The 23,242-nt window shown below is 39.1% G+C and overlaps 5 protein-coding genes across 5 annotated transcripts; 2 read left to right on the top strand and 3 right to left on the bottom strand.

Annotated features, from left to right (window-relative positions):
* Positions 1–44: 44 nt before the first annotated feature.
* Positions 45–4,406, bottom strand: LOC132189124 (putative inactive disease susceptibility protein LOV1). Its single transcript, XM_059603657.2, has 2 exons — positions 368–4,406; positions 45–237 (listed from the first exon to the last, which is right to left on the bottom strand). The coding sequence occupies exon 1, from the start codon at positions 4,312–4,314 to the stop codon at positions 373–375; it is 3,942 nt and encodes a 1,313-aa protein (XP_059459640.2). The 5' UTR covers positions 4,315–4,406; the 3' UTR covers positions 45–237; positions 368–372.
* A 1,595-nt stretch (positions 4,407–6,001) lies between these two features.
* On the top strand, positions 6,002–8,643 carry LOC132189126 (uncharacterized). Its single transcript, XM_059603659.2, has 2 exons — positions 6,002–6,095; positions 6,173–8,643. Exons 1-2 carry the CDS (start codon positions 6,083–6,085, stop codon positions 8,470–8,472), a joined length of 2,313 nt encoding a protein of 770 aa, XP_059459642.2. The 5' UTR covers positions 6,002–6,082; the 3' UTR covers positions 8,473–8,643.
* A 157-nt stretch (positions 8,644–8,800) lies between these two features.
* LOC132189726 (putative disease resistance protein At1g50180) lies at positions 8,801–11,902 on the bottom strand. The gene is made up of 2 exons (XM_059604503.2): positions 10,070–11,902; positions 8,801–9,944 (listed from the first exon to the last, which is right to left on the bottom strand). The coding sequence occupies exons 1-2, from the start codon at positions 11,800–11,802 to the stop codon at positions 9,113–9,115; spliced, it is 2,565 nt and encodes an 854-aa protein (XP_059460486.2). The 5' UTR covers positions 11,803–11,902; the 3' UTR covers positions 8,801–9,112.
* Positions 11,903–14,045: 2,143 nt separating this feature from the next.
* On the top strand, positions 14,046–17,177 carry LOC132176113 (putative disease resistance RPP13-like protein 3). Its single transcript, XM_059588240.2, has 2 exons — positions 14,046–16,814; positions 16,902–17,177. The coding sequence occupies exon 1, from the start codon at positions 14,089–14,091 to the stop codon at positions 16,807–16,809; it is 2,721 nt and encodes a 906-aa protein (XP_059444223.2). The 5' UTR covers positions 14,046–14,088; the 3' UTR covers positions 16,810–16,814; positions 16,902–17,177.
* Positions 17,178–21,782: 4,605 nt separating this feature from the next.
* On the bottom strand, positions 21,783–23,120 carry LOC132173420 (F-box/kelch-repeat protein At3g06240-like). Its single transcript, XM_059584922.2, has one exon. It carries the CDS (start codon positions 23,088–23,090, stop codon positions 21,783–21,785), a length of 1,308 nt encoding a protein of 435 aa, XP_059440905.2. The 5' UTR covers positions 23,091–23,120.
* Between the last annotated feature and the right edge of the window lie 122 nt (positions 23,121–23,242).

Raw genomic sequence — 23,242 nt, 5'->3', positions numbered from 1 at the left:
CTATATTTGAAAAAGTGTTGTATGCGTGAAGTCTCGTTTGAAAACTCGATTGGATAACAATTATGATATAAATGAAATCTAGTACACGCACGTCAAACAAATTGAACAATCACTGAATGTTTCTAATATGATGTAGAGCAGCGCTCTCTTAACAACCACGGGAAGGGTGTTTGTTCGGGTGGCAGCTCCTTGACTCGGGTTGTCTTCCATGCATTTAGCATAAGTCACACTTATCTCCTGAAAGCAAGTAGATGGGTGAGTGACCAAACAAGAGCATGCAACCATTTTCAGTGAAGAGTAACTATTTAAAAGATACGGAGATCAATATGACAAAAGCAAAGCAATCGCTAGTAAAAAGTATTGAAACCTGCTTCACACTGGAGACTTTCTGGTGGTGATTATTTTTTTCTTGTGCTCGTCGACTTGAACGTTGTCTGCAAATCCCTCTGGCATGTCTGTTAAAATTATTTCCTGAATGTTGCTTAGATTTAGCAACTTGTTTGGAAGCTCCTTTAGCTCGTGACAAGATCGGATTTCTAAATCTCGGAGGTTTTGCATTGCTCCTTCTTCCACCGTCCATTTTTCCAATTTCTCTAGCATCCAGAGCTTCAGTATGCGAAGTGCAATGAAGCCTTCACTAGGGCACTTCATTTCCTTGCCAGTGTAGGAATTGGCCAATAGCCTCAGGACAGAAAGACTTGGCAGCTGCGCTAGGATTGGCATGGGATCTTTTTCCAGCTTTGATATCGACAAAGTAAGAACTGTTAGTTTCGGAGGGAATTCATACCTCTCAGGCAACTTCTGTATGTTTCCAAGCAAATAAAGGTTGGTGAGATTCTCAAGGCTTGATAGAGGCTTTAATTCGAGCTTTGAAGGTCGACCACTTCCGTCCTTAGATCTTAATCTCAAAGATTGAAGACTTGCCAGTCTTGCAATCCACTCATTTAATTCTTGAGCAGAGTCCAAATGATATGTCAAACCCAGTTTCCTAAGATTGATTATCCCATTCAAACCATTCTTCACTGGACTTCTCTTGTCCACAAATAATCCCCATAATGTCTGGAGCTGAGTAAGAGAACGGTGACGCTTTTGCACAGACATATCAAGGCGCATTTCATTTAGGCACAGATGCCGGAGGTGTTTCATCTTCCAAATAGATTTGGGTAGAGAGCTCATATAAGTGTGCTTCACATCCAAGGTCTCGAGGTAGGGTAGCTTACCAACAGAGCAGGGAAGAGTATCCAAGAAGGTCCATCTTAGACCCAAGTACCTTAAGTGATATAGTTTCCCAAGATTCTCGGGCAATTTGGGTTTGTATACACCCTCTAGATCAAGCACCCTGAGCAATCCAAATCCTCGACGATCAATGACTTTGTTGAGAAAGCTCCCTATTTCCTTGGCGGGCATATCTTTCGTTTGAATGTTGAAAGACAAGTAAGAGCGCAAATGTTTACCATATGATGGTTTCTTGCGGGGGTACTCTTTGATGTCACCATGCTCAGCAACCCGGCGAAAACCAATCTTCGGTGATGCAGCTGTTTCATTATCTAAAATAGTTCGGTGGGTGTGGAGAAGGCCAATAGCTTCTGCTTTTGACAAGAAGATATCGTGCAGGGCACCAGGCATAAGGCAAGTTTTGGGACTCCCATCTTTTCTCCGTGTTTTTATTTGAATCATGTTCCGGTTTACAAGTTCTTCTAGATAGCTTTCCACCATATCCTCTGGAGTCATCGCAGGTGACTGCTTTACAAACCCCTCTGCAAGCCATAAACGCAATAACCTTCTCACAGGAATTTTCTTTTCTTTTGGGAAAAGCCCAAAATAAAGCAGGCAGGGCCTCAAGTGGAAGGGCAGATCATAGTAACTCAAGGCCAAAATTTTCGAGAACTGGACGTCATTTGACTCATTTCCCTCAAGCTGCCAACTTGGGTGGTCAAGAACTTTTGACCATTCTTGGTAGCTCGCACTTTTGGTCGACAGAGAACCTCCAAGCACCACTATTGCCAGAGGCAAACCCTTGCATCTATTTATAATTTTTTCTTTCAGCTCCACTATTTCCACATAAGAGAACTCAACATTATCTGGTAAGCGCACCTTTTTCATGAACAAATTCCATGCGTCCTCATCTTTTAGCGGCTTGAGCTGATAAGGCCGTGGATCTGCAATCCTAGCGACGTCTTCGTTGCTAGTAGTCAACAACACCCTGCAACCTTTACTTTCTTCTGGCAAGGCGTCACGCAGGTTTCTTAGAAAATCTCGTGTCTGCACATCATCCAACACCACCAGGTACCGTTTGTTCTCCAAATTCTCACGGAGCTTCTTTACCAATTCTTCTTGGGTAGATTCCTTATCAACCGTTGAATTGTCAGTCTGCTCCAGAATGCTCCGGAAGACATCTGTAAGGTTCTGAGAGGCAGAAACCCACGCGCAGGGATTAAAATGACCTTTAATCTCACTGCTGTTATATATTCCCCTTGCAAGGGTAGTCTTGCCAGAGCCAACCTCGCCTACAATTGATATGACGTCCAGATTATGTCGGTAGGAAGTGTGTGTTAGCCTGTTCACCAGCCTTCTGTTATGGTCCCTGAAGCCAATGACGTCTGATTCATCATCAACGGAGCTAGGATTGTTTTGCTGATTCTGTGTCGGCCCTTTATCTTGATAGCTTGAAAGTGCATCTGTTCCAAGATCCAAAGCATTTCCGTGGATGTGGAAAAGGCCAATATCTTTTACCTTTGGCAAGATGATATCATATAGCTCGCCACGCAGACAGTATCTTTCGTCACTCCCATCTTTTCTCCGTGTTGTTATTTGAATCATCTCTCGGTTTAAAAGTTCTCCCAGATATCTTTCCACCATATCCTCTGCCTCTGGAGCCCTTTCAGGTGACTGCTTTACAAACCCTTCTTTAAGCCATGAACGTTGTATCTTTCTCATTGAAATTTCGTAGCCTTTTGGGAAACGCCCAAAATAAAGCAGGCAAAGCCTCAAGTAGAAGGGTAGATCATTGTAACTTAAGGCCAAGATTTTTGAGACCTGGACTCCATTTCCCTCAAGCTGCCAACTTGGGTGGTCAAGAACTTTCGACCATTCTTGGAAGCTCGCACTTTTGGTCGACAGAAAACCTCCAAGCACCACGATTGCCAGAGGTAAGCCCTTGCAACTTGTTATAACTTTTCTTTTGAGCTCGGATATTGCTAATGTTTTTTGATCAGCATTTGTTAATATGTTCGAATCAGAGAACTGAAAATCATCTGGTAATTGGAAGCGTACCTTTTTCAAGAACAAATTCCATGCGTCCTCATCTTTTAGCGGCTTGATCTGATAAGGCGATCGCCTTGGATTTGCAAGCGTAGCGACGTCGTCGTTGCTAGTAGTCAACAGCACCCTGCTACAATTAGTTTCTTTTGGCAAGGCGTCACGCAGGTCCTTCAATACATCGAGTCTCCGCACATCGTCTAACGCCACCAGGTACCGTTTCTTCTTCAAATTCTCACGGAGCTTCTTTACCAATTCTTCTCGGTGGTTAGATTCCTTATCAACCGTTGAATTCCCAGTCTGCTCCAGAATGCTTCGGAAGACATCTGTAAGGTTCCCAGAGGCAGAAACCCATGCGCGGCAGTCAAAATGACCTTTAATCTTACTACTGTTATATATTCCCCTTGCAAGGGTAGTCTTGCCGGAGCCAACTGCGCCTACAATTGAGATGACGTCCCGGCGTCGGTCGAAAGTGTCAGTTAGCCTGCTCATCAGCTTTCTTTTAACCTCTTTGAAGCCAATAATGCCTGATTCTTCATCCACAGAATAGCTAGAACTGGCTTGCTGATTCTGTGTTAGCCCTTCAGCTTGATAGCCTGATGGGCCCACATTTGAAGATTCCTCATTCCTGGGGCTGGGGGGATCACCATGGTGTAATTTCTGAACGCTCTGCTTCCACTTATCGTCAAGCTCCTTGATCTTCTTCTTGACCTCCTTCATCTCATTACGAAGGTCTGTACCAGCCTTCAACTTCTTGTGAATGAAAAAGTGCCTCCTACTGAAGCCTATTCTCCTTATATGCATTCTCCAGAGGACAAATGTTTCAATTGCGTCCTCCACCTTGTAAACAACAGCAAGAAATTCTTTCACCCACTTCTTAACATCATCATCGCGTTCCTTTTTATCTTCTGCATCTATTAAGAAGTTTTGCATCTGTCTCAGGCTTATTCTGATCAGCTCTACCTCATCAGTCGCCTTGTTGAAGATGATTGATTCTTGTATGAGCAGGTCTGTGAGTTTCCGTATCACCACAGAGACAACTGCCTCTACATCCATTGATTCTTGTCTCCTGCCTCGTCTTTTCTTCTCCTATTTATCCTTTGCCCCAACCAAACCAGGAATGGTGTTTCCTGCCCCGGAGGTGCTTCGTTTGTGAGTAGACCTGGCTCTTTTGAATTGGGGCTAGAGCCGCTAGAGCAACCAACGCCTTGACCAACTCGGGCTCACAAGGTACAATTTTTTTTTTTTTTAATCACATTTACCCCAACCCACCACGCAATTTATTAGTCAATCAGACTTTTACCGATTTACCATTCAATTTGCACTGTCAGAATTTTTTATTATCTTAAAAGCGCATTATGTAACCTAATATTCATTATAACTCATGCAATTTGTTAAAAATACAACCATATCCTAATTTGATTAAAAATTAAAAAAAAAATTAAAAAAGATCTTCTTAGAAAGTGACCCACATGCCAGGCCCACGGCTTGACAATGGATTTGGAGTGACCCATCACCAGGCCTTCAGCCGCGGGATTCCTTTTTTTTTTTTTTAAAAAAAATAATAATAATAATAAATAAAATAAAATAAAAAATTATTATCTTATTTTGGATTTTTTTTATCATTTGTTCAAGTCATATAAAATGCCCATTATACTCCGTTGGATCTCTTGCATGTCATAATTTAAGACCAAATGTATGGGGTCATTTAAATTTCAGGTCAGCAAGAGCTAACAGTTTTTGTCTTTTTGCTTTTTTTTTTTTCTTTTTTTTTTTTTTTTTTTTTTTTTTCCCGTTGAATCTCCAAGCATGATGGACAATTCACGCGTCTCAATTTTCACACTATTGTAGACTTGTAGTTGTATTCTAGATGCTTGAATTCTTTCCAAGAAATGCAATTGGGAGATGACAAAAAGCTGTATATCGAGGATGCTTCTTATAATAAGAATAGTCTTCTTCACTTTACGAGTCATTTCATTGTTAAAAAAAATTTATTTTGTTATATCTAAAGATATACATAAATTATGTTCCGTCTCACTACATGGTATTATTATATATGGGAAAATGTTAGACTTATAAACACATGTTAAATAAAAAAAATAAAAAATAAAAAATAAAAAAAACTTTTACAAACTGATGTGTTACAATATGATTGAATTTCTTAAAATTTAAATTTATCTCATATTCAATCATTTTGTGTCACGTCATTTTGTAAATTTTTTTTTGTAAAATATGTTTGTAAAAGTCTTATATACATCATTAAATATTACAAAATAAAAATTTTAACCAAAAGATGAGGTTTCCTTGGTCTTTCTTTATTACCTAGTAGGTGGATCCTCATTATAAATCATATCATAGCAACCTCTAGGAAATAAAACATTAAAAGACAATAATTTAAAAGATAATAAATAAGTAAATGAGAACAGTACTGACTAATAATGCACATGCTATTATGATTATCCATCGTAGATGGACAACTGGTAAAATTTTCTTGAAGCAGACATAAATCATCTAACACATGCATTGACATTTATAATTATATAATTATAATTGACCAAAAATAAAGGCAATTGTACACATCTGCCACTGCCAGTGCCATATGGGATTCTTCAATGTTATTAGTAAGGCCAAATTAAATTTCTGACAAGTAGTAAGCAGAATTATCAAGTCCCTTTTTTTTTTTTTTTGTTTTATCTACCTTTCCCGGTCAACCACAAAGCAATTCCCGTTTCGAAGTTTCACACTCTGGGGTCTATTTCTTACTCCATGCCAGAATTCCATTAACAAGAAATGCAGTTTAGAGATCAAAGAAGCTGAACCGAGGATGCTACTTTCAAGTAAGTAACCTGCAACTAATGTTATATATACAGTCTTCTTTGCCCAAGTGTTGTAATTGTGTTCTTCTTGCTTTCAGTTTTGAGCGGTTGGCTTTATGTGGAGAAGAGGAGGCTCGTCCAGGTGTTCCCGGAAGGTGTGCGGAAACTGTGGGACGATTGGGAGCTACGAGTGATGGTCCTCATCAGCCTCACCTTGCAAATATTGCTAATTGTTGTGGGCAGCCGCAGGAAGTATAAGCCAGGCGCTTGGCTCAGAATGTTTATTTGGTCTGCGTACCTAATGGCAGACTGGGTTGCAACTGTTGCTCTAGGCGTCCTCTCCAATAAGCAAGGAAATTCCTGCGCCTGTGCTGCCACCAAAACTAATCCTATCAATGAAGAGCTCATGGCATTTTGGGCACCATTTCTGCTGTTGCACCTTGGCGGCCCAGACACAATCACGGCTTATGCTTTAGCAGACAATGAGTTGTGGTTAAGGCACTTGCTTGGACTTGGCGTCCAGACCGGTGTGGCGTTGTATGTCACTGTCACGGCCTGGAGTGGAACTTGGCTCTCCTTCATGACCATTCCCATGCTTTTTTCTGGGGTAATAAAGTATTTGGAAAGGTCATTAGCCTTGAGGTCTGCAAATCGTGAGCAGTTTCTTGATTCCCTGCTCGATCCTCCCGACGCTGGTCCCAATTATGCTAAATTCATGGAGGAATTCACTTTGAAAAAGGAGGAGGGGTTTACTGTGTTGGCTATTGAGGTCATTGAGGTTGCTGATCAGTCCCACGCTGGCAGTGGCGACAACAACAGTACCGCCAATAAAAAGAAATTGTTGCCTGATGCGCACATATTCTTCCAGAATTTCAAGCGGCTATTTGTAGATCTTATTCTTAGCTTCCAGGTCCGAGATAGGAGCCAGTCTTACTTCCAGAATTCCACTTGGGATGATGCTTTCACGTTAGTTGAAATGGAACTTGGATTCGGGTATGATGATTTCTATACCAAGGCACCTATAGTGTACACTATATGCGGATGCGTTTGCCGCTTCATCACTTTCTCTTTCACTATTATAATTTTTGTCTTCTTCCTGATTGCTGAGAAGCACAATCACCGGCAGATTGATCTCATCATTACTTACATATTGCTGGTTGGAGCTATTCTTCTAGAATTATATACTGTCATTTTGCTGCTATCCTCCGACAGGACAAAGCTATGGTTGAGCAAGCTGAAACTTAAGTTTCCTGGAAATATCCCCTGTTTTCAACCCATAATCTCTTGTTTTAAGGCTAAGGTTTCTAGAATAACCTCCTGCTTTCAACCTATCATTTCTCGAGTAATCTCTTGTTTTAAGTCACCTACGGTTTCTCGAGTAAGCTCTTGTTTCCGCATTATTTGTAAACTGGTCTCTTCTTTTCTACCTTCTAAGGAACAGAGATGGTCAAATTCATTGGCTCAGTACAATTTGCTAAGCTTTTCCCTTAAAGATAAGCCCGTGCCTCTTCTGGATGATAAGCCTTACCTTTTTCAAAAGATTGTGAAATATTTACCTATTTATCAAATGTTTGAGAGTCGCTGGTATAAATACCATTGCGAAATCTCTAAAGATTTGAAAAGGTTGATCTTCCAGCACTTCCAGGGGAAAATGCAGGAAATGCTGAAACTGAAGAAAAAGGGTCAGTCAGAAAATGCAGAACTTGACAGATTTATCGAATCTGTATGTAGTGCCAGAGGCAGTGGTGTTTTTGAAAAATATATATGTTCCTCTTCTTTCGATTGGAGCACTGAGCAGGTAGAATTCGACCAAAGCATTCTTATATGGCACATTGCTACTGATCTCTGCTATCACTCAGACGGTGGGAAAAAGTTCGCTGCCAAAAATCAGACTTGTCAAGGGAGCAAGAACCTATCGGACTACATGTTGTATCTTTTAATCATGTGTCCTTTCATGCTGCCAATTGGGATTGGGATGATGCGGTTTCGAGACACTTGTGAGGAGGTGAAGGAATTTTCCAAGGAAAAAGGATTATCATCGAAAGAGAAGGCAGACCTTCAAGATATGTTGGTAAAAGTGAGTACTCAAGTTGCACCAACTAAGGTGAAAGGGGACAGGAGCAAATCTGTGCTATTCGATGGATGTAGGCTTGCACATCTACTGCAGGAAATAGGTGAAAAGATAGGGAACGAAGAGAAGTGGGAGTTTGTTTGCAATGTGTGGATTGAGATTCTGGGTTACGCAGCAAGTCACTGCAGAGGATATTATCATGCTCAACAGCTTTCGATGGGCGGAGAGCTCCTAACTCATGTCTGGCTTCTTATGGCGCACCTTGGCATTACGAAACAATTTCAAATCAACCGAGGCCATGCCAGAGCCAAGTTGGCCGTCTACTGATTATCTTTCTTTTGCATTTTATGTTTTGTACTAAAGTTGTTGTTGATGTGAACGTGACTTAACTATTTCGACGTTAAATTTCTGGTTGGGTGGAGGGAGAGTGGCCAAGAGAGCTGCGAAAATTGGCTTACCCTTCTGTATACTGCAAATTGGCTTACCCTTCTATATACTGCAAATTGGCTTAAGACCCCAAGTTGTCGAACACCATAGTTAAAATTACCAGTCTAACAAAGCATAAAACTAAGTCAACACAATAATTTGGTGACATAGTGAACTTTTCAAATTACTATTCTTAAACAAACACAAAGTTTGATAAAATATTTGTTCATACTTTTATTCCATAGTCGTGCATTATTCAAGAACTACGCACAATGAAGAGATTCCCACGTGAAAGAACTTCAAAGGGGCCACAACTCAACTTCTAATAAGTCTATCTTCATCCAAGATATTAATTTATTCCTACCCAACACTGAACACAGTGCTATCCATAAGACTGCTAACCAAATAAAACAAAAGTAAAACACCCAACAAACACTAACCTAACAGACCCAAAACAAATACAAATTGTCAAATACTGCACGACTTGCTTCCAACTCTGCCATCTTCTAGGATCTCCCATTGGACCACGTAACAACCATCTTCAAGTTGATGCAACAGACATATCTGCAGGTGTTATCATTATCTTATCCTTACCCAGGACTTTTTGGAGGATCTCTATCTGATTTGTAGAGGGCCAAACAGCCTCGACTCTTTGTAGATTACCCAAGCTCTTCAGGTTATCTGGAATATTCTCCAAACGATCACATTTACTGATGACCAGACGTCGAAGATTCACCATCGCATTTCTTCCTAGTACCCATGTAATTATTTTCAGTTCCACCATTTGGAGGATTTGGAGCTGAGCAAACCCACGGTACCCACCTGCACCGAAATTAATCTCCTCTTCATTAACAGAATTTTGTAGTAGTTTCAGTACACGAAGATTAGGCAGCTTCTCTAGTGTTTTCACACAATCTTTCTCAAGAGATGTATCCTGCAAAGTTAATTTGGTGAGTGTCAAGGGGAATGCATTTGAATCAGGAAGTTTAGAAGCTGAAACAATTTTGAGTGATTGGAGGTGGTATAGATGGTCAAGGCTTTCAAGGAATTCAGCCGTTTCATTCGGGTCTTGGCTATCTAGTTTTAGTTTTCTAACATTGGGGAACTTGGCCTTGACCATAAGGCGCTTCATGTCTTTATGGGGACGTATGCAAGACAAGGTTTGGAGTTTCCCAAGAGATTTCTCATCATTTCCTCGATCACAAAAATTACGGAGCCAACACAAGTGCAGATGCCGCAGTTGCTGCAGCTTCCAAATCCCATCCGGCAAGTTGCTCAATCTAGACTCTCTCATGTCCAGTGTCTGAAGATTTACAAGATTGCATATAGAGGAAGGAACATGCTTCATAACCGGAGCTCTTATCCTCAAGTACCTGTTAGAGTATTAATTAAACCCACTAAATCAATCATTTTCTATAAACTTTTGAGATAATTTAGCAGGAATTTTGAGAGTATTAACTAAACTAAGATTATTGGGCTAAGTGATGATTTACATTACCTCAAATGAATTAGCCTTCCAACCTCATCAGGAACTCTGGACACATTTATCATCCCAAGGTTCAACACCCTGAGCAATTTGAAGCCTTTGTAAAGTGTACTCCACCCAGCAGTGGGAAGCGTATCAGGCGTATCAGGATCAGTACCCAGGACAGAATAATGGAAAGAACGGACACCTGAACACTGGCGGAGTTTTGAGAAAACACCCTTTGGAGAGGTGACATGAATGGCCAGTCTTCTAATTGTGTTTTCATGATCATTATCACTTAAATTCTCTGGCACTCCAAGATATTTCTTTTCACTACCATTGGAAATGCAGAACTTCCGGAAAAGATCATGGATGCTGCAAGTCTTCACTCTACCGTCTGTCCTCCTTGCAGTCACCTGGATCAAGTTGAGTCTGATGAGCTCCTCCAAGTATTGCTCCCCAACATCCTCCATCTTTGTACTACCCTTTTGCCGAATAAACCCTTCTGCTATCCAGAATTGGATCAATTGCCTTACGGGGATTTCAGCCCCTTCTGGGAACATACCAAAATAGAGAAAGCAGAGGCTCAAGTGATTGGGTAAATTTTCATGGACATAGCCTAGAATACCCTCTGTAGAAAATGAATTTAAATCATTTGCTAATTTGTACCACGCTTCAATATTTTGCGGCTGCATTACTAAGAACTGGCCTAAAAATGCGAGGGAAAGAGGTGACCCCTTACATTTTTGTGCCATCTGTTCTCCGGGTACTTCAAACTGTGGAGCACATATTCCTGCAGGGAAGATCCCATTACGCAGGACACTCCAGCTCTCTTCATCATTAAGCAGACTAAGTGGATGGGAAAAGGTTGGACTTCCATGTAAATCCTTATACTCAGGCCGACAAGTGAGCAAGATTCTACTTCCTTTCCCATCATCAGGAAAGGCTTGTTCTACCTTGTCCCATCCTTCTATTTTCCGCAGGTCATCCATGACAATGAGATATCGCTTATTTTGTAAGTACTCAGACAGCTTCTTCCGCAAATCTTCCTCTTTCATGTCTTCTGCAGCCACCGGACGCTGAAAACGCTTTAAAATTTTGTTCAGCAACTCTCCAGCTTTGCAATCCCGGGAAACATGAACCCAAACAAGGCAATCAAAGTGACCCTGAACCGAAATGTTATTGAAGATCTTCTTTGCAAGAACAGTCTTGCCGATGCCGACCTCTCCAACAATTGAAATAATCTCACGCGCCCCGTCCTCCTTCTTCAGCTGATCCAACAGAGTCTCCAGCACTTTGGGAAAGCATGGCAGATCAACTTCCTCGAATTTCCGGTCACCTGTAAAAAATGACTGGCTGCGACCGGTGCCGTTTAGTTTGCTGTTTGAGACTTTGTTGCCATAAATGTCTCTGACTTGCTTCGTGATGCCGTTGATCTTTTTCGAAACACCGTTGAGCATGCTTCTGTAACGAAAGCCATTAATTAATTTCCCAAACTTGCCCCTCATCCTTTGCTTGGCGATATTGAAAGCCAACATGTCGATGTCGCCCTCTGCCTCATAAGCAACGTCGCTGATTTTCTTCGCCAAATCTCTCACCGCTTGGGCATTCCCTTGACCCTCGGAGTTCCTAATGAAGCCATTTGCCAATCCAAGCTCCACGTGAAACGACCTTATCTCGTCCTCCACCTCAAGAAGCAGGTCAGCATCTTGGTCCAGCAGCTGATTCAGAGTCTCTAAGAGCAAAGAAACGACACTGTCCGCCATTTTTTCTGGTATCGGTCTTCCTTCGAAGCAATATTGAGTCTACTTGCAACTTCAAGAAACCGTAGCTCAGCTTTGTAAATGCTCTTTCAGATTTCCAAGTTTGTAGTCAGGACCTTTCCTTTTTTAAATTTATTTATTCTTCTTGAATCGAATAAACCCAGTTGTTAATTTATTTATTCTTCTTGAATTTATTTATTCCTTTTTTTAATAAATACGTGAGTCTGTTTGTGAAAAGTTATTACTTTGCGTATATATCATGCCTTCTTAGTGAAAGTTGTTATTACTTTTTGAGTAGTGACTTTTTAATTAATTAAATTAAACTTGAAAAGTTATGCCTTTTCGTAAGTATGATAATAAAATTGTAAAGATTTCTACAATTTTGAAAAGTCATCGGTACAACTATGATTACAACCTTAACATGGAAGAGGGTGAAAAGCCCCATTAGTAAAGGGCATCGCTAAAAATAAAGAAACCAGTTATCTATAGAAGAATAATCTCCCAAGAATAATCTCTCAAGTAATGGCTACAAGCTCAAGATAGATCTAATAAGGTCTAGCTCGCAAGTTAGGCCTAATTAGGACTTTGGAAGCCTAGCAAGCGAGTACAGAACGAGTATAACCATATAAAAAATGAGCATTAACTTATCATATTATGTCACTTCAATCACTTCTCATCAAAGTATTAATAACACCGCATGCAAAAAAGAAAGCCCTTGACATGAAGAAAAACAAACTATCGAAATGTATGAAATAAGCATCATAGCGCTATCCCATGAGTACCTTTAATGAAGTGAAATGCTGGGATTTTGAATGTATGGGACTATCCACGGAAAAGATAGAAATGGTCAAACTATACATAGGTATGTCAATGAGAACGCTCTCGTTAGTCTTTACCTTTCCCAGTTCCCCCTTTATCCTATCCACTATTCCACTCTGGTAGACCTTTCTAGATAGTTTAACAAACAAATGGGTGGACTTTCCGGCAATCGATATAAATAAATAACATATAAGTAAGAAACAAAGAAATTAAGCCAACCCCGAAAGAAAAATTGCTCTGCTGTTAAAATTATTTTTATTAGAATATTAATTGATATAATTATTAATTTTGTTAATATTTTAATACTCAATAAGTAAGACTAAGAGTCAACATATAAAATCTGTTTAGTTAAAATATATTTAATAAAATGAGAGATAAGTAAGAATATATTTAAAAAAGGCTGTATCCCATTCACCCAGCACTCACTCATATCTTTAGACTTTAATGCACGTTTTGAATAATATTTCTACACCCATTCTTGCGATTTTTCAGTTTTAATTATAGCATACACACATTAATCGAGGTGTAGAAATTCAGCGGCATTTATAACTTTTATCAGATTATTTAAGGAGTAGTTGATTGGGAAGTCCAAGAAGATCTGATAAAATATTTGATCTTATTGGAAAGGTGCATTAAAGATCCGAAGAGAAATGCCAATCCAATTGCTGTATTCACACATGTAGTCAAGTTAGAATTGTTTAATTTTCATGAGATGGACATTAATTGAGAACTTCAACAATATTTAACAAATGTCTAACGTTGTTGGTACAATGTGAAATAGATCTGGAAATCATCGCAAAAGGAACCTGCAACATGTGATTGGAATATGAAAATAATCTTTGACGAGCAGAATATCCAATAAAAAAAAAACTATGAAGATAACACAAAAGACCAAACTTAAAGTAGTTACCCAACCGCTCAAAACTGAAAGCAAGAAGAACACAATTACAACACTTGGGCAAAGAAGACTTTATATATAAGTATATAACATGAGTTAATTGAAGGTTACTTACTTGAAATTAAGTAGCATCCTCGTTTCAGCTTCTTTGCTCTCTAATTAAACTGCATTTCTTGGTAATAGAATTCTGGCATGGAGTGAGAAATAGACCCAAGAGTGTGAACTTTGAAACGAGAATGGGAAATAGGAAAAAAGTAAATATAGAAAGACTTGCTAGTTGTTTGTTGCTTATTAATACTTGCCAGAAATTTAATTTGGCCTCACTAAAAACATTGAAGAACCCTATATGGTACTGGTAGATGTGTACAGTTGCCATTATTTTTCTTCCACCTACGTTGGATAATAGCATGTGCATTAGTCAGTGTTCACACTTACTTATTTATTTTTTATTATTTGTTATTTTTTAGGAAGCTGCTCGCTCTGATACTCTCTGTGAAGATTCTGATAACTGGTTTGGTTGGGGCAAAGGAGAAATAGGAGAAGAAAAGAGGAGAGGCAAGAGACAAGAATCAATGGATGTAGAGGCAGTTGTCTCTGTGGTGATTCAGAAACTCACAGACCTGCTCATACAAGAATCAATCATCTTCCACAAGGCGACTGATGAGGTAGAGCTGGTCAGAATAAGTCTGAGACAGATGCAAAACTTCTTAATAGATGATGAAGATAAAAAAGAAGGTGATGATGAAGTTAAGAAGTGGATGGAAGAATTTCTTAATGTTGTTTACAAGGTGGAGGATGCCATTGAAACATTCGTCCTCTGGAGAATGCATACAAGGAGAATAGGCTTCACTAGGAGCCACCTTTTGTTCATCACCAAGAAGTTGAAGGCTGATGGAGGCCCACGCAATGAGAGAGAGATGAAGAAAAAGATCAAGGAGGTCAAGCTCGAAATCGATAAGATGAAGGAAAAGATGGAGGAGATGGGGGAGATGAAGAACGAGAATATTGAAGAGCTTGGGTATAGCAGGGCGCAGAGAATTCGGGAATCAAACCATGGTGACTCCCTCAGGGTTGAGGAATCAGACGTCATTGGCTTCAAAGAGCATAAAAGAAAGCTACTCACCAGTCTAACTTACACCTCCTATCGACGCCTGGACGTCATCTCAATTGTAGGCGCAGTTGGCTCTGGCAAGACTACCCTTGCAACAGAAATATACAACAGTAGTGAGATCAAAGGTTATTTTGACTGCCGCGCGTGGGTTTCTGCCTCTGAGAATCTTACAGATGTCTTGCGGAGCATTCTGGAGCAGACTGACAAGTCAACGGTTGATAAGGAATCTAACCCAGAAGAATTGGTAAAGAAGCTCCGTGAGAATTTGCAGAATAAACGGTACCTGGTGGCGTTAGACGATGTGCGGAGACTCGATGTATTGAAGGACCTGCGTGACGTCTTGCCAAAAGAAACTAATTGTAGCAGGGTGCTGTTGACTACTAGCAACGAAGAAGTCGCTAGGATTGCAGATTTACTGCCATATCAGCTCAAGCCGCTAAAAGATGAGGACGCATGGAATTTGTTCATGAAAAAGGTGCGCTTACCAGATAATGTGGAAATAGTGGAGCTCAAAGAAAAAATTATAAATAGATGCAAGGGTTTGCCTCTGGCAATAGTGGTGCTTGGAGGTTTTCTGTCGACCAAAAGTGCGAGCTATGAAGAATGGTTGAAAGTTCTTGAGCACCCAAGTTGGCATCTTGAGGGAAATGAAGTCCACGTCTCACAAGTCTTGGCCTTAAGTTACAACTATCTACCCTTTCACTTGAGGCCTTGCCTGCTCTATTTTGGGCTTTTCCCAAAAGGATACGAAATCCCAGTGAGAAGGTTACAACGTTTATGGCTTGCAGAAGGGTTTGTAAAGCAGTCACCTGCAATGACTCCAGAGGATATGGTGGAAAGATATATGAAAGAACTTTTAAACCGACAGATGATTCAAATAACGAAACGGAGAAAAGATGGGAGAGCCAAAAGATGCTGTATGCGTGGCGAGCTTCATGATATCATCTTGTCAAAAGTAAAAGATATCGGCCTTTTCCACATCCACGAAAACACGTCGGATCGTGAAACAGATGCATCTTCCCCTAAGCTCGCTGTTCGCCGGTTTGCTGAGCATGTTGACATCAAAGAGTATCCCTGTAAAGAATCATTAAACATTCAACATCTGCGCTCTTACTTGTCCTTCAACATTCAAAAAAGAGATACGCCTGCACAGGGAGTTGGCAACTTTCTCCATCAAGTCATTCGTCATAGGGGCTTTGGATTGCTGAGGGTGCTTGATCTAGAGGGTGTGTACAAACCCAAATTGCCCGAGAATCTTGGGAAACTATATCACTTAAGGTACTTGGGTCTAAGATGGACCTTCTTGGATACTCTTCCCCACTCTGTTGGTAAGCTGCCCTACCTCGAGACCTTGGATGTGAAGCACACCTATATGAGCTCTCTACCCAAATCTATTTGGAAGATGAAACACCTCCGGCATCTGTACCTGAATGAAATACGCCTTGATATGTCTGTGCAAAAGCATCACCATTCTCTTACTCAGCTCCAAACGTTATGGGGATTATTTGTGGACAAGACAAGTCTAGTGAAGAATGGTTTGAAAGGGATAATCAATCTTAGAAAATTGGGTCTCACATATCATTTGGACTCTGCCCAAGAATTAAATGAGTGGATTGCAAGACTGGCAAGTCTTCAATCTCTGAGATTAAGATCCAAGGACAGAAATGGTCAACCTTCAAAGCTCGAATTAAAGTCTCTATCAAGCCTTGAGAATCTCACCGACCTGTATTTGCTTGGAAACTTACAGAAGCTGCCTGAGAGGTATGAATTCCCTCCGAGACTAACAGTTCTTACTTTGTCGGTCTCAAAGCTGGAAAAAGATCCCATGCCAATCCTAGCGCAGCTACCAAGTCTTTCTGTCCTGAGGCTACTGGCCAATTCCTCCATTGACAAGGAAATGCAGTGCCCTAGTGAAGGCTTCATTGCGCTTCGCATACTGAAGCTCTGGATGCTAGAGAAATTGGAAAAATGGACGGTGGAGGAAGGAACAATGCAGAACCTCCGAGATTTAGAAATCCGATCTTGTCACAAGCTAAAGGAGCTTCCAGACGAGTTGCTAAATCTAAGCAACATTCAAGAAATAATTTTAACGGACATGCCGGAGAGATTTGCGGACAATGTTCAAAATCAACCCGACGAACGCAAGAAAAAAATAATCACCACCAGAAAGTCTCCGGTGTGAAGCAGGTTTCAATCCATTGCCTCCTTTACTAGCGATTGCTCTGCTTTGATATATTAATATCCGTATCTTTTAAATAGTTAGTCACTTAAAAGTTTTTCATGCACTGGCAGCACTGCAGATTTGGCCTCCCATCTACTTGTTTTTAGGAGATAGTGTGGCTTGTACTAAAAGCTTGGAAGACAACTTGAGTCAAGGAGCTGCCACCCGATGAAACACCCTTTGCTAATTGTTGTTTTATGTCGTTGCTATTGATGTTTGCTGTGTTTATGTTCGTACACTTGTTCTTGTCGCTGCTGCTGTGTCTTCGTGGTTGTTAAGAGAGCGCTGCTCTATATCATGTTAGAAACATTCGGTGATCGTTCGATTTGTCTCATGTGCTTTTATCAGACTTCATTTGTATCATTTTTTCGGTGCAGCAGTAATTTATTCTCATAATAACCCTTTAGCAACTGAAACTTCTCTCAGGTTAGTTTCTGATAACAAGGGAGGGGAAAAAAAATTAGACATTTTTGTTGGATTTCTATAACGAATCCTTGCAACAACAACAACAAAAAAGTAAATGCAAAGGCTAGAAAGATAAAAGAATATACAAGATGTTAACACACTACTAAGCCAAAATTGCGATTATATCAACTAATCAAAGTTAAACACGTGTTCTTTCCAGAATGTCAACATATAACCAAAAAAGTTAACAGATTAGAACTTGTAAAATTGATTCATGGAAACCATTAGGGGGGAAAAGCATTGAAGCAACATCTAAAATATCAAGATGTTATGCATTTTCTCCAATGTTACCATTTTGCATCTTCAACAAAACAAGCATAGAGACTAACAAATCCATGACAGTACTAATAAATCACACAGTTTTCTAATGGATATATAAAACTTTTTCCACCAACAAATGAAGAAATGTGTCCAAACTCTAAAACATTAACAAACACAGTAACAAATACCAAAGGGGAAAAGCACCTGACATCAGGAGACAGGGAGGGAGAACGAACAAAAAGTTCTTAATTACTCTCCATTTTCTTTTCCTTTCATGGTTAAGTTGCTTGAGCTATATGTTTGAAGTGGTTAACTTGCTTGCGGGAAAGGATAGGGAAGAATACAGTAAATGTTTTAAAGAATTTTGACATTAATGAGGAAAAGTCTGAAAGTATGATCACTATGGAACAAAGTCAAGGGTTTAGAAGAAAGGAGAATCAGAAACTGAACAAGTCTGATCATTATGGACAAAAAGTAATTTCTGTGTCCAATTATGATGCTTCCCTTTCCCTACTGAAATATCAAGGTGAAGTAGAAGTTCAGGCATCTCTGAGAATGGATGAGGACACTAACAACTGTATAGAATATATTGACCCTGAATGCAGTTTTCAGAAAGAATTGAGGTAACTCTGGAATTCCATTGTTCATCATTTTGTTAACTATTAGTGTGTTCTAGATAATTGGACTGCCCCCATTGGTCTTCTGGTAAAATGGTTTGTTAGCTGCTTCCTTCTGAAGTTTCTGGATCAAAATTTTGAGTTTCACCGCTTATAAGATATGGGCAGTGGAGCAGGAAACTAGTCTCTGCAGTATAGGTTAAAGGTCTCCCGCTACCCTTTAAACGGGAATAAATTAAATAAAAGAACCAGAAAGTGGTAATTGGAACTAAGCGAAAAAAACAAACAGAACATATTTAAGTCAAGGGAGCATTGTGTTACGTGATCTGTTTTAATTTCTTCCCTGTTTTGGCTGGATCATGTTAACATAGTTCATACAATTTTATCCGTTGTGTATACAATTTTACACAAGATGAACAATCTGATGTCCCCCGTGCTAAATCTCCTGCTTGTACTAGTTTAACGAGAAGCTCAATTGCCAACAGAGATGCAACTCGCATAATTGAATTTGGTTTCGAGTCTAATTGTGTAGAGCAGAAATCCAACAAGTCAAATGTTTCTCCATCACGCTCAGAGAACGACTATGTTGCTTCATGTGTGCCTTCTATTCCTGTTATGGAGAAAAGATCACAGATTTCTTGTTCACTCTGCAAAAGCCCATTGGGTCTTCCTGAGAACCATCTATTTGTAATGTGCTCATTAACTACCTCATCAAAAGCTCACCTAGCATCTCTTCTAAAAGAAAAATTGAAACATGATGTGGATACACCAAGTGTACAAGTTGTCATGACTGAAACTTCATCTGTTCATCCTGAACTCTGCACTAGAACTATTAAGAGTGCTCCGGCACAGGGTATCTGGTGTGAAGAAGATGGATGTGTATTCAATACTTTCTTGGTGTGCAGATTATGGCAACTGAAGCATCAAATGTTCAGCTACTTAACAAGGTATCCCACTATACTTAAACTCAGAGGACATTTTATTGTGCTTGAATCTTGCTCTTGTTTGATGCTTCAAATTAATGGTACTTGTTTTTTATGCCATTTGTCTTGAATTTTTTTTTTTTTTTTTAAAAAAAAAAAACCTCATTCAAAAGAAATTACAACGTAAATAAAAAAACAGAAAGCAAGAAAAGAAAAGGCTAAGCCAAAAACCCCAAAACAGACATACTACTAGCAACTCAGTGAATTGGAAGGAAATAAAAAAGGTGAAAGTCACTAGTGAATGCTGCCGATGAAAGCTCTAGCGCTCATTGATGGATAAAGGTAAGAATATCCCTATACACTTAAGTTTCCAAGGAAACCGTGAAGATTAAGAAAATGAACCATGGGAAGAGGGGTCCCTTCGCAAACAAAGAGTCTGAGGCCCAACTGGTTCGGATTATTTTTCAAAACTCAATCCAGACAGACCACTAACACCTTAATGAACTAAAAGGAAATCAAACAAGTAGAAAAAAGACTCCCAACACAGACACATAGTCTGAAGCCCAACCGATTCGGGTTAATCAAACAGCAACACAACAACAAATAATAAAAATACATAATAAAAAGCAGAATAATAATTACAAGTCCAAAAAACAGCAACACCAGAAGTGGAAGTGGCATAGTCGCATAGGGCCACGCGCCGGTGATGGATCCAGAAGACCAGCCTAGGTGGTGGGAGGTGGCAGAGCGCGGATATCAGGTCTCACGAGTCAGCGCATGTCCCCCACACGCGTCAACTCTTGATTTGTTAACTCTTCCTAGTATAATATGTAAAATCCAAAAAAAAAACTGAGAAAAAAAAAATTCCATGTTTATCCCTAGATTTTGAATTCTAGGCATAACTGAAAGATTATCCCCAGATTTTGAATTCAAACAGAAGATTACAAAGATATTGATGCACATCGTTATTCATCACAACGAAAAACTCTTCCGAAATCTTAACATAACTGAAAAGATGCATTTTTAATTTTTCAAAATAAAACTTCATAATATTTTCACTAATACGATGTCACATTCCCAACAAAAAAAAAAAAAAAAAAATTGAATTTTGAATTAATTTTTAAATGTCTAAGCCCCCACCAAATAGAAACAATCAAAATCTTTTCAATTTCAAGTTATTCAACCAATTTTATTATTGGAATTTCAGAATATAAAATAACTTCTTCTTTTTTTTGGCTAACGGTAATCAACGTGATTAAGGAATTGGAAAAGTAAACAGAAAACTGCATATGAATTACTAAGAATGCATGAATTTTGTGAACAAAAACAAAGAATTTTGATACCCGATTCGAATTAGCTTACTCATTTTGTGGAAGAAAAAAAAACGATAGTTGTAGCTTTTAAAGAAAGAATATTGAGAATTTAAACACAAAGAAACAGATAAAATAATCCCATGTTTATCCCAAGATTTTGAATTCAAACAGAATATTACAACAGATATTGACACACATCCAAAATTATCCGCAGAATTTGAAGTCAAACAGAAGATTACACCAGAAAACTTATAGGAAATCTAAAAAGATATTTTGTTGTTTTGAAATTGAAAGTTTGCACGGGGTGAAATTGTGGAAACGATTATGCACGTGATTTATTTTGAAAAGAGAAAAGAGACATGTGGCATACATATGTAACATCACTTGTCAAAAGTTCAGACTCCTCTATATATATATATATATATATATATAAAAGATTAAGAAAATTTCATATTTTGCCCATAAAAATTCATATGGCAAGATGTCACATTATATTTTTTTGGAGAGAAAAAGACAAAACAAAAAGAAGATAATGTGACATCTTACCACATGAACTTTTATGGGTAAAATATAAAATTTTTATTATATTCTAGCATATCTCTATAAGATTAGGTTAGATAAGATAAGATATTAGATATTAGATTATTGTTGTATTACTTTTTCGGCTTAAAATTTGATTTTATAAATCAATTTCGTATATAATTATTGTGGCCCATCCCCATTAGAATCTTTGGCTCGATCCGTCCCTGATGGGAAAGAAGGTGTGCTAGGAAGATAAGATCGACTTTATACTTCCTGGCATATGGCGTGGATCATGTATTTTGAGTAAATTTGTTTTCTTTTTAGAAACAAAATTGGTTACGGGAGCTAAGTGATAATAAATTAAACATCATATTCAATATTATACCAATACACAATAAAAATTTTGTCACGAAAGTTTTCATTACAGAATGCCTTGAAGAGGGGTTTTTTTTTTTTTTTTTTTTTTTTGTGGTAGTGACCATTCACTCTCTTTATACTTTTCCCATGTGAGACACAAATGACAAATCTGATAATTAAGAACACTGATAACACATACGTACAACTCTGTGTGAGTTTCAGATATAAAATAAAGAAAACATCCGAGGGGAGGGAGATGGTGAAAATATGAGTATTAATTATCTAAAATAAAGAAATTGTACACATTTCACTATATGTAACGAAACATCACCATATATACCAATTAAGCACTCAATATTGATAAAAAAAAAAAAATGTAGCAAATAGCAAGCATTCATAAGAAACGGAGAATCAATACAATCTGAAATAAAGAAATTGTATACACAGAAACTAATTAATTAATGCTTAAGCAGAGTTCATATTCTGCCTTTCCTCTTCTTGATCACTCTCTTTATGGTAGTTTCCAAGTAGTCAATCACTATCTTTTGCTTCGTTGCTCTTCTATTCCCCTTCTTGCTCTCTCGTTTTGTTGGATCGAGTAAAACAAGGCTCTCCATATAAGAACCAGCAAAACAATACCTTCCCTCAACGCTATGATTCATAATTTTTGGCTTCTTTGGATCATATAAAGCAATCCCACTTCCTGTTTTCCATACTACCTCGCCGCCCGTGGTAAAACCCAATGGTTTTGGTATGTTTGGTCCTATTAAAACTTGGGTCCATGACTCTACTTCACCATATTCTTTCATCACCCACAAAGAATGTTGAAAAGAATCTGATGAGGAACAACACACCGCAAGTGATTTTCCGTATACTGAGATAGACAGGAGAGGTGGGAAAAGATAAGCTATTTTTTCCGGAAGCATTATCTCACGAAATATCTCATTACTTATATCAAATGACAACACCAAATGTCGGTAACCATAACTAGCAGGTTTGCTGCTCCTGGCTGAAGCAAGCCAATGGATGGCTCCATTGATGAAAGGTTGCGGACGACGGTGAATTAACCTTTGGATTGGCGCACAGCCGATTGTAGGTGCCAGACCACGGTAACTTAAACTGCACGCAGGAGCACCAACTCTAAAGCTTTTCCAATCCCCCGTAGCGAGTGAGAAAACCTGAACCACAGAATCAAGTTTTTCACCGCTATTGTTTTCTAAGAAAACAATTTTCACCACTTTGTAATCGTACGTCTGTGAATCAAACCCAAAACCCCAACCGGTAGAACGCATCTGATGCTCCTCGTATCCAATATTATCGGGTTTAGGAAGGGGTACAGATTTTCCCAGCAATGGGTTCCACAAAAGAAGGGTGTCGATGTAACGCTTTATTAATACTAAGCCATTGCAGGAACCGACCAACTCAAAATGCTTCAAGCTTTTGTATGAGAATTTCAACTGTTCGTGTAGATCGAATGATTTGGTTGACTGGTCTTGTCCATCTATTACTCGTTTGCCAAGACAAGGGGTGATGACGGTAGTTGTAAATTTGCGGCGGTGATTGGCATACTCCAAAGCCTCACAGGAAACCGCTAGAAGGAGAGTGGGTTGATCGGTGTTATTGTTATGGGAACGGTTTGTGTGGGCGACGTGAGCCGAAGCAAAGTTTGGGTTACTGATGATGGAGCACCATGCTTTGTTGACGCAAATGAATCTCACAAGGGATTTCACGGCTAGTCTTATGAGAATTTCGGCTATGATTTCATCCGGAAAATAGTTTCCCATGGCTTTTAGAGAGAAAGACTGCAGGTTGTAGGAGGGTGTTTGATTTTTGAGAGAAAGAGCGGCGAGTATACAGAATTATTCATTATTAAAAATGAAAAAAGAAAAAAAAAAGGTTAAGTATATAAAGGGATAGGAGGACGGCTTTTCACAAA

The sequence above is a fragment of the Corylus avellana genome, chromosome 9, assembly GCF_965113065.1.
Source record: "Corylus avellana chromosome 9, dhCorAvel1.hap1.2, whole genome shotgun sequence".
Classification (NCBI taxonomy): Eukaryota; Viridiplantae; Streptophyta; class Magnoliopsida; order Fagales; family Betulaceae; genus Corylus; species Corylus avellana.
The sequence above is the reverse complement of the archived record's forward strand: the minus strand, read 5'-3'. Positions and strand labels throughout refer to the sequence as shown.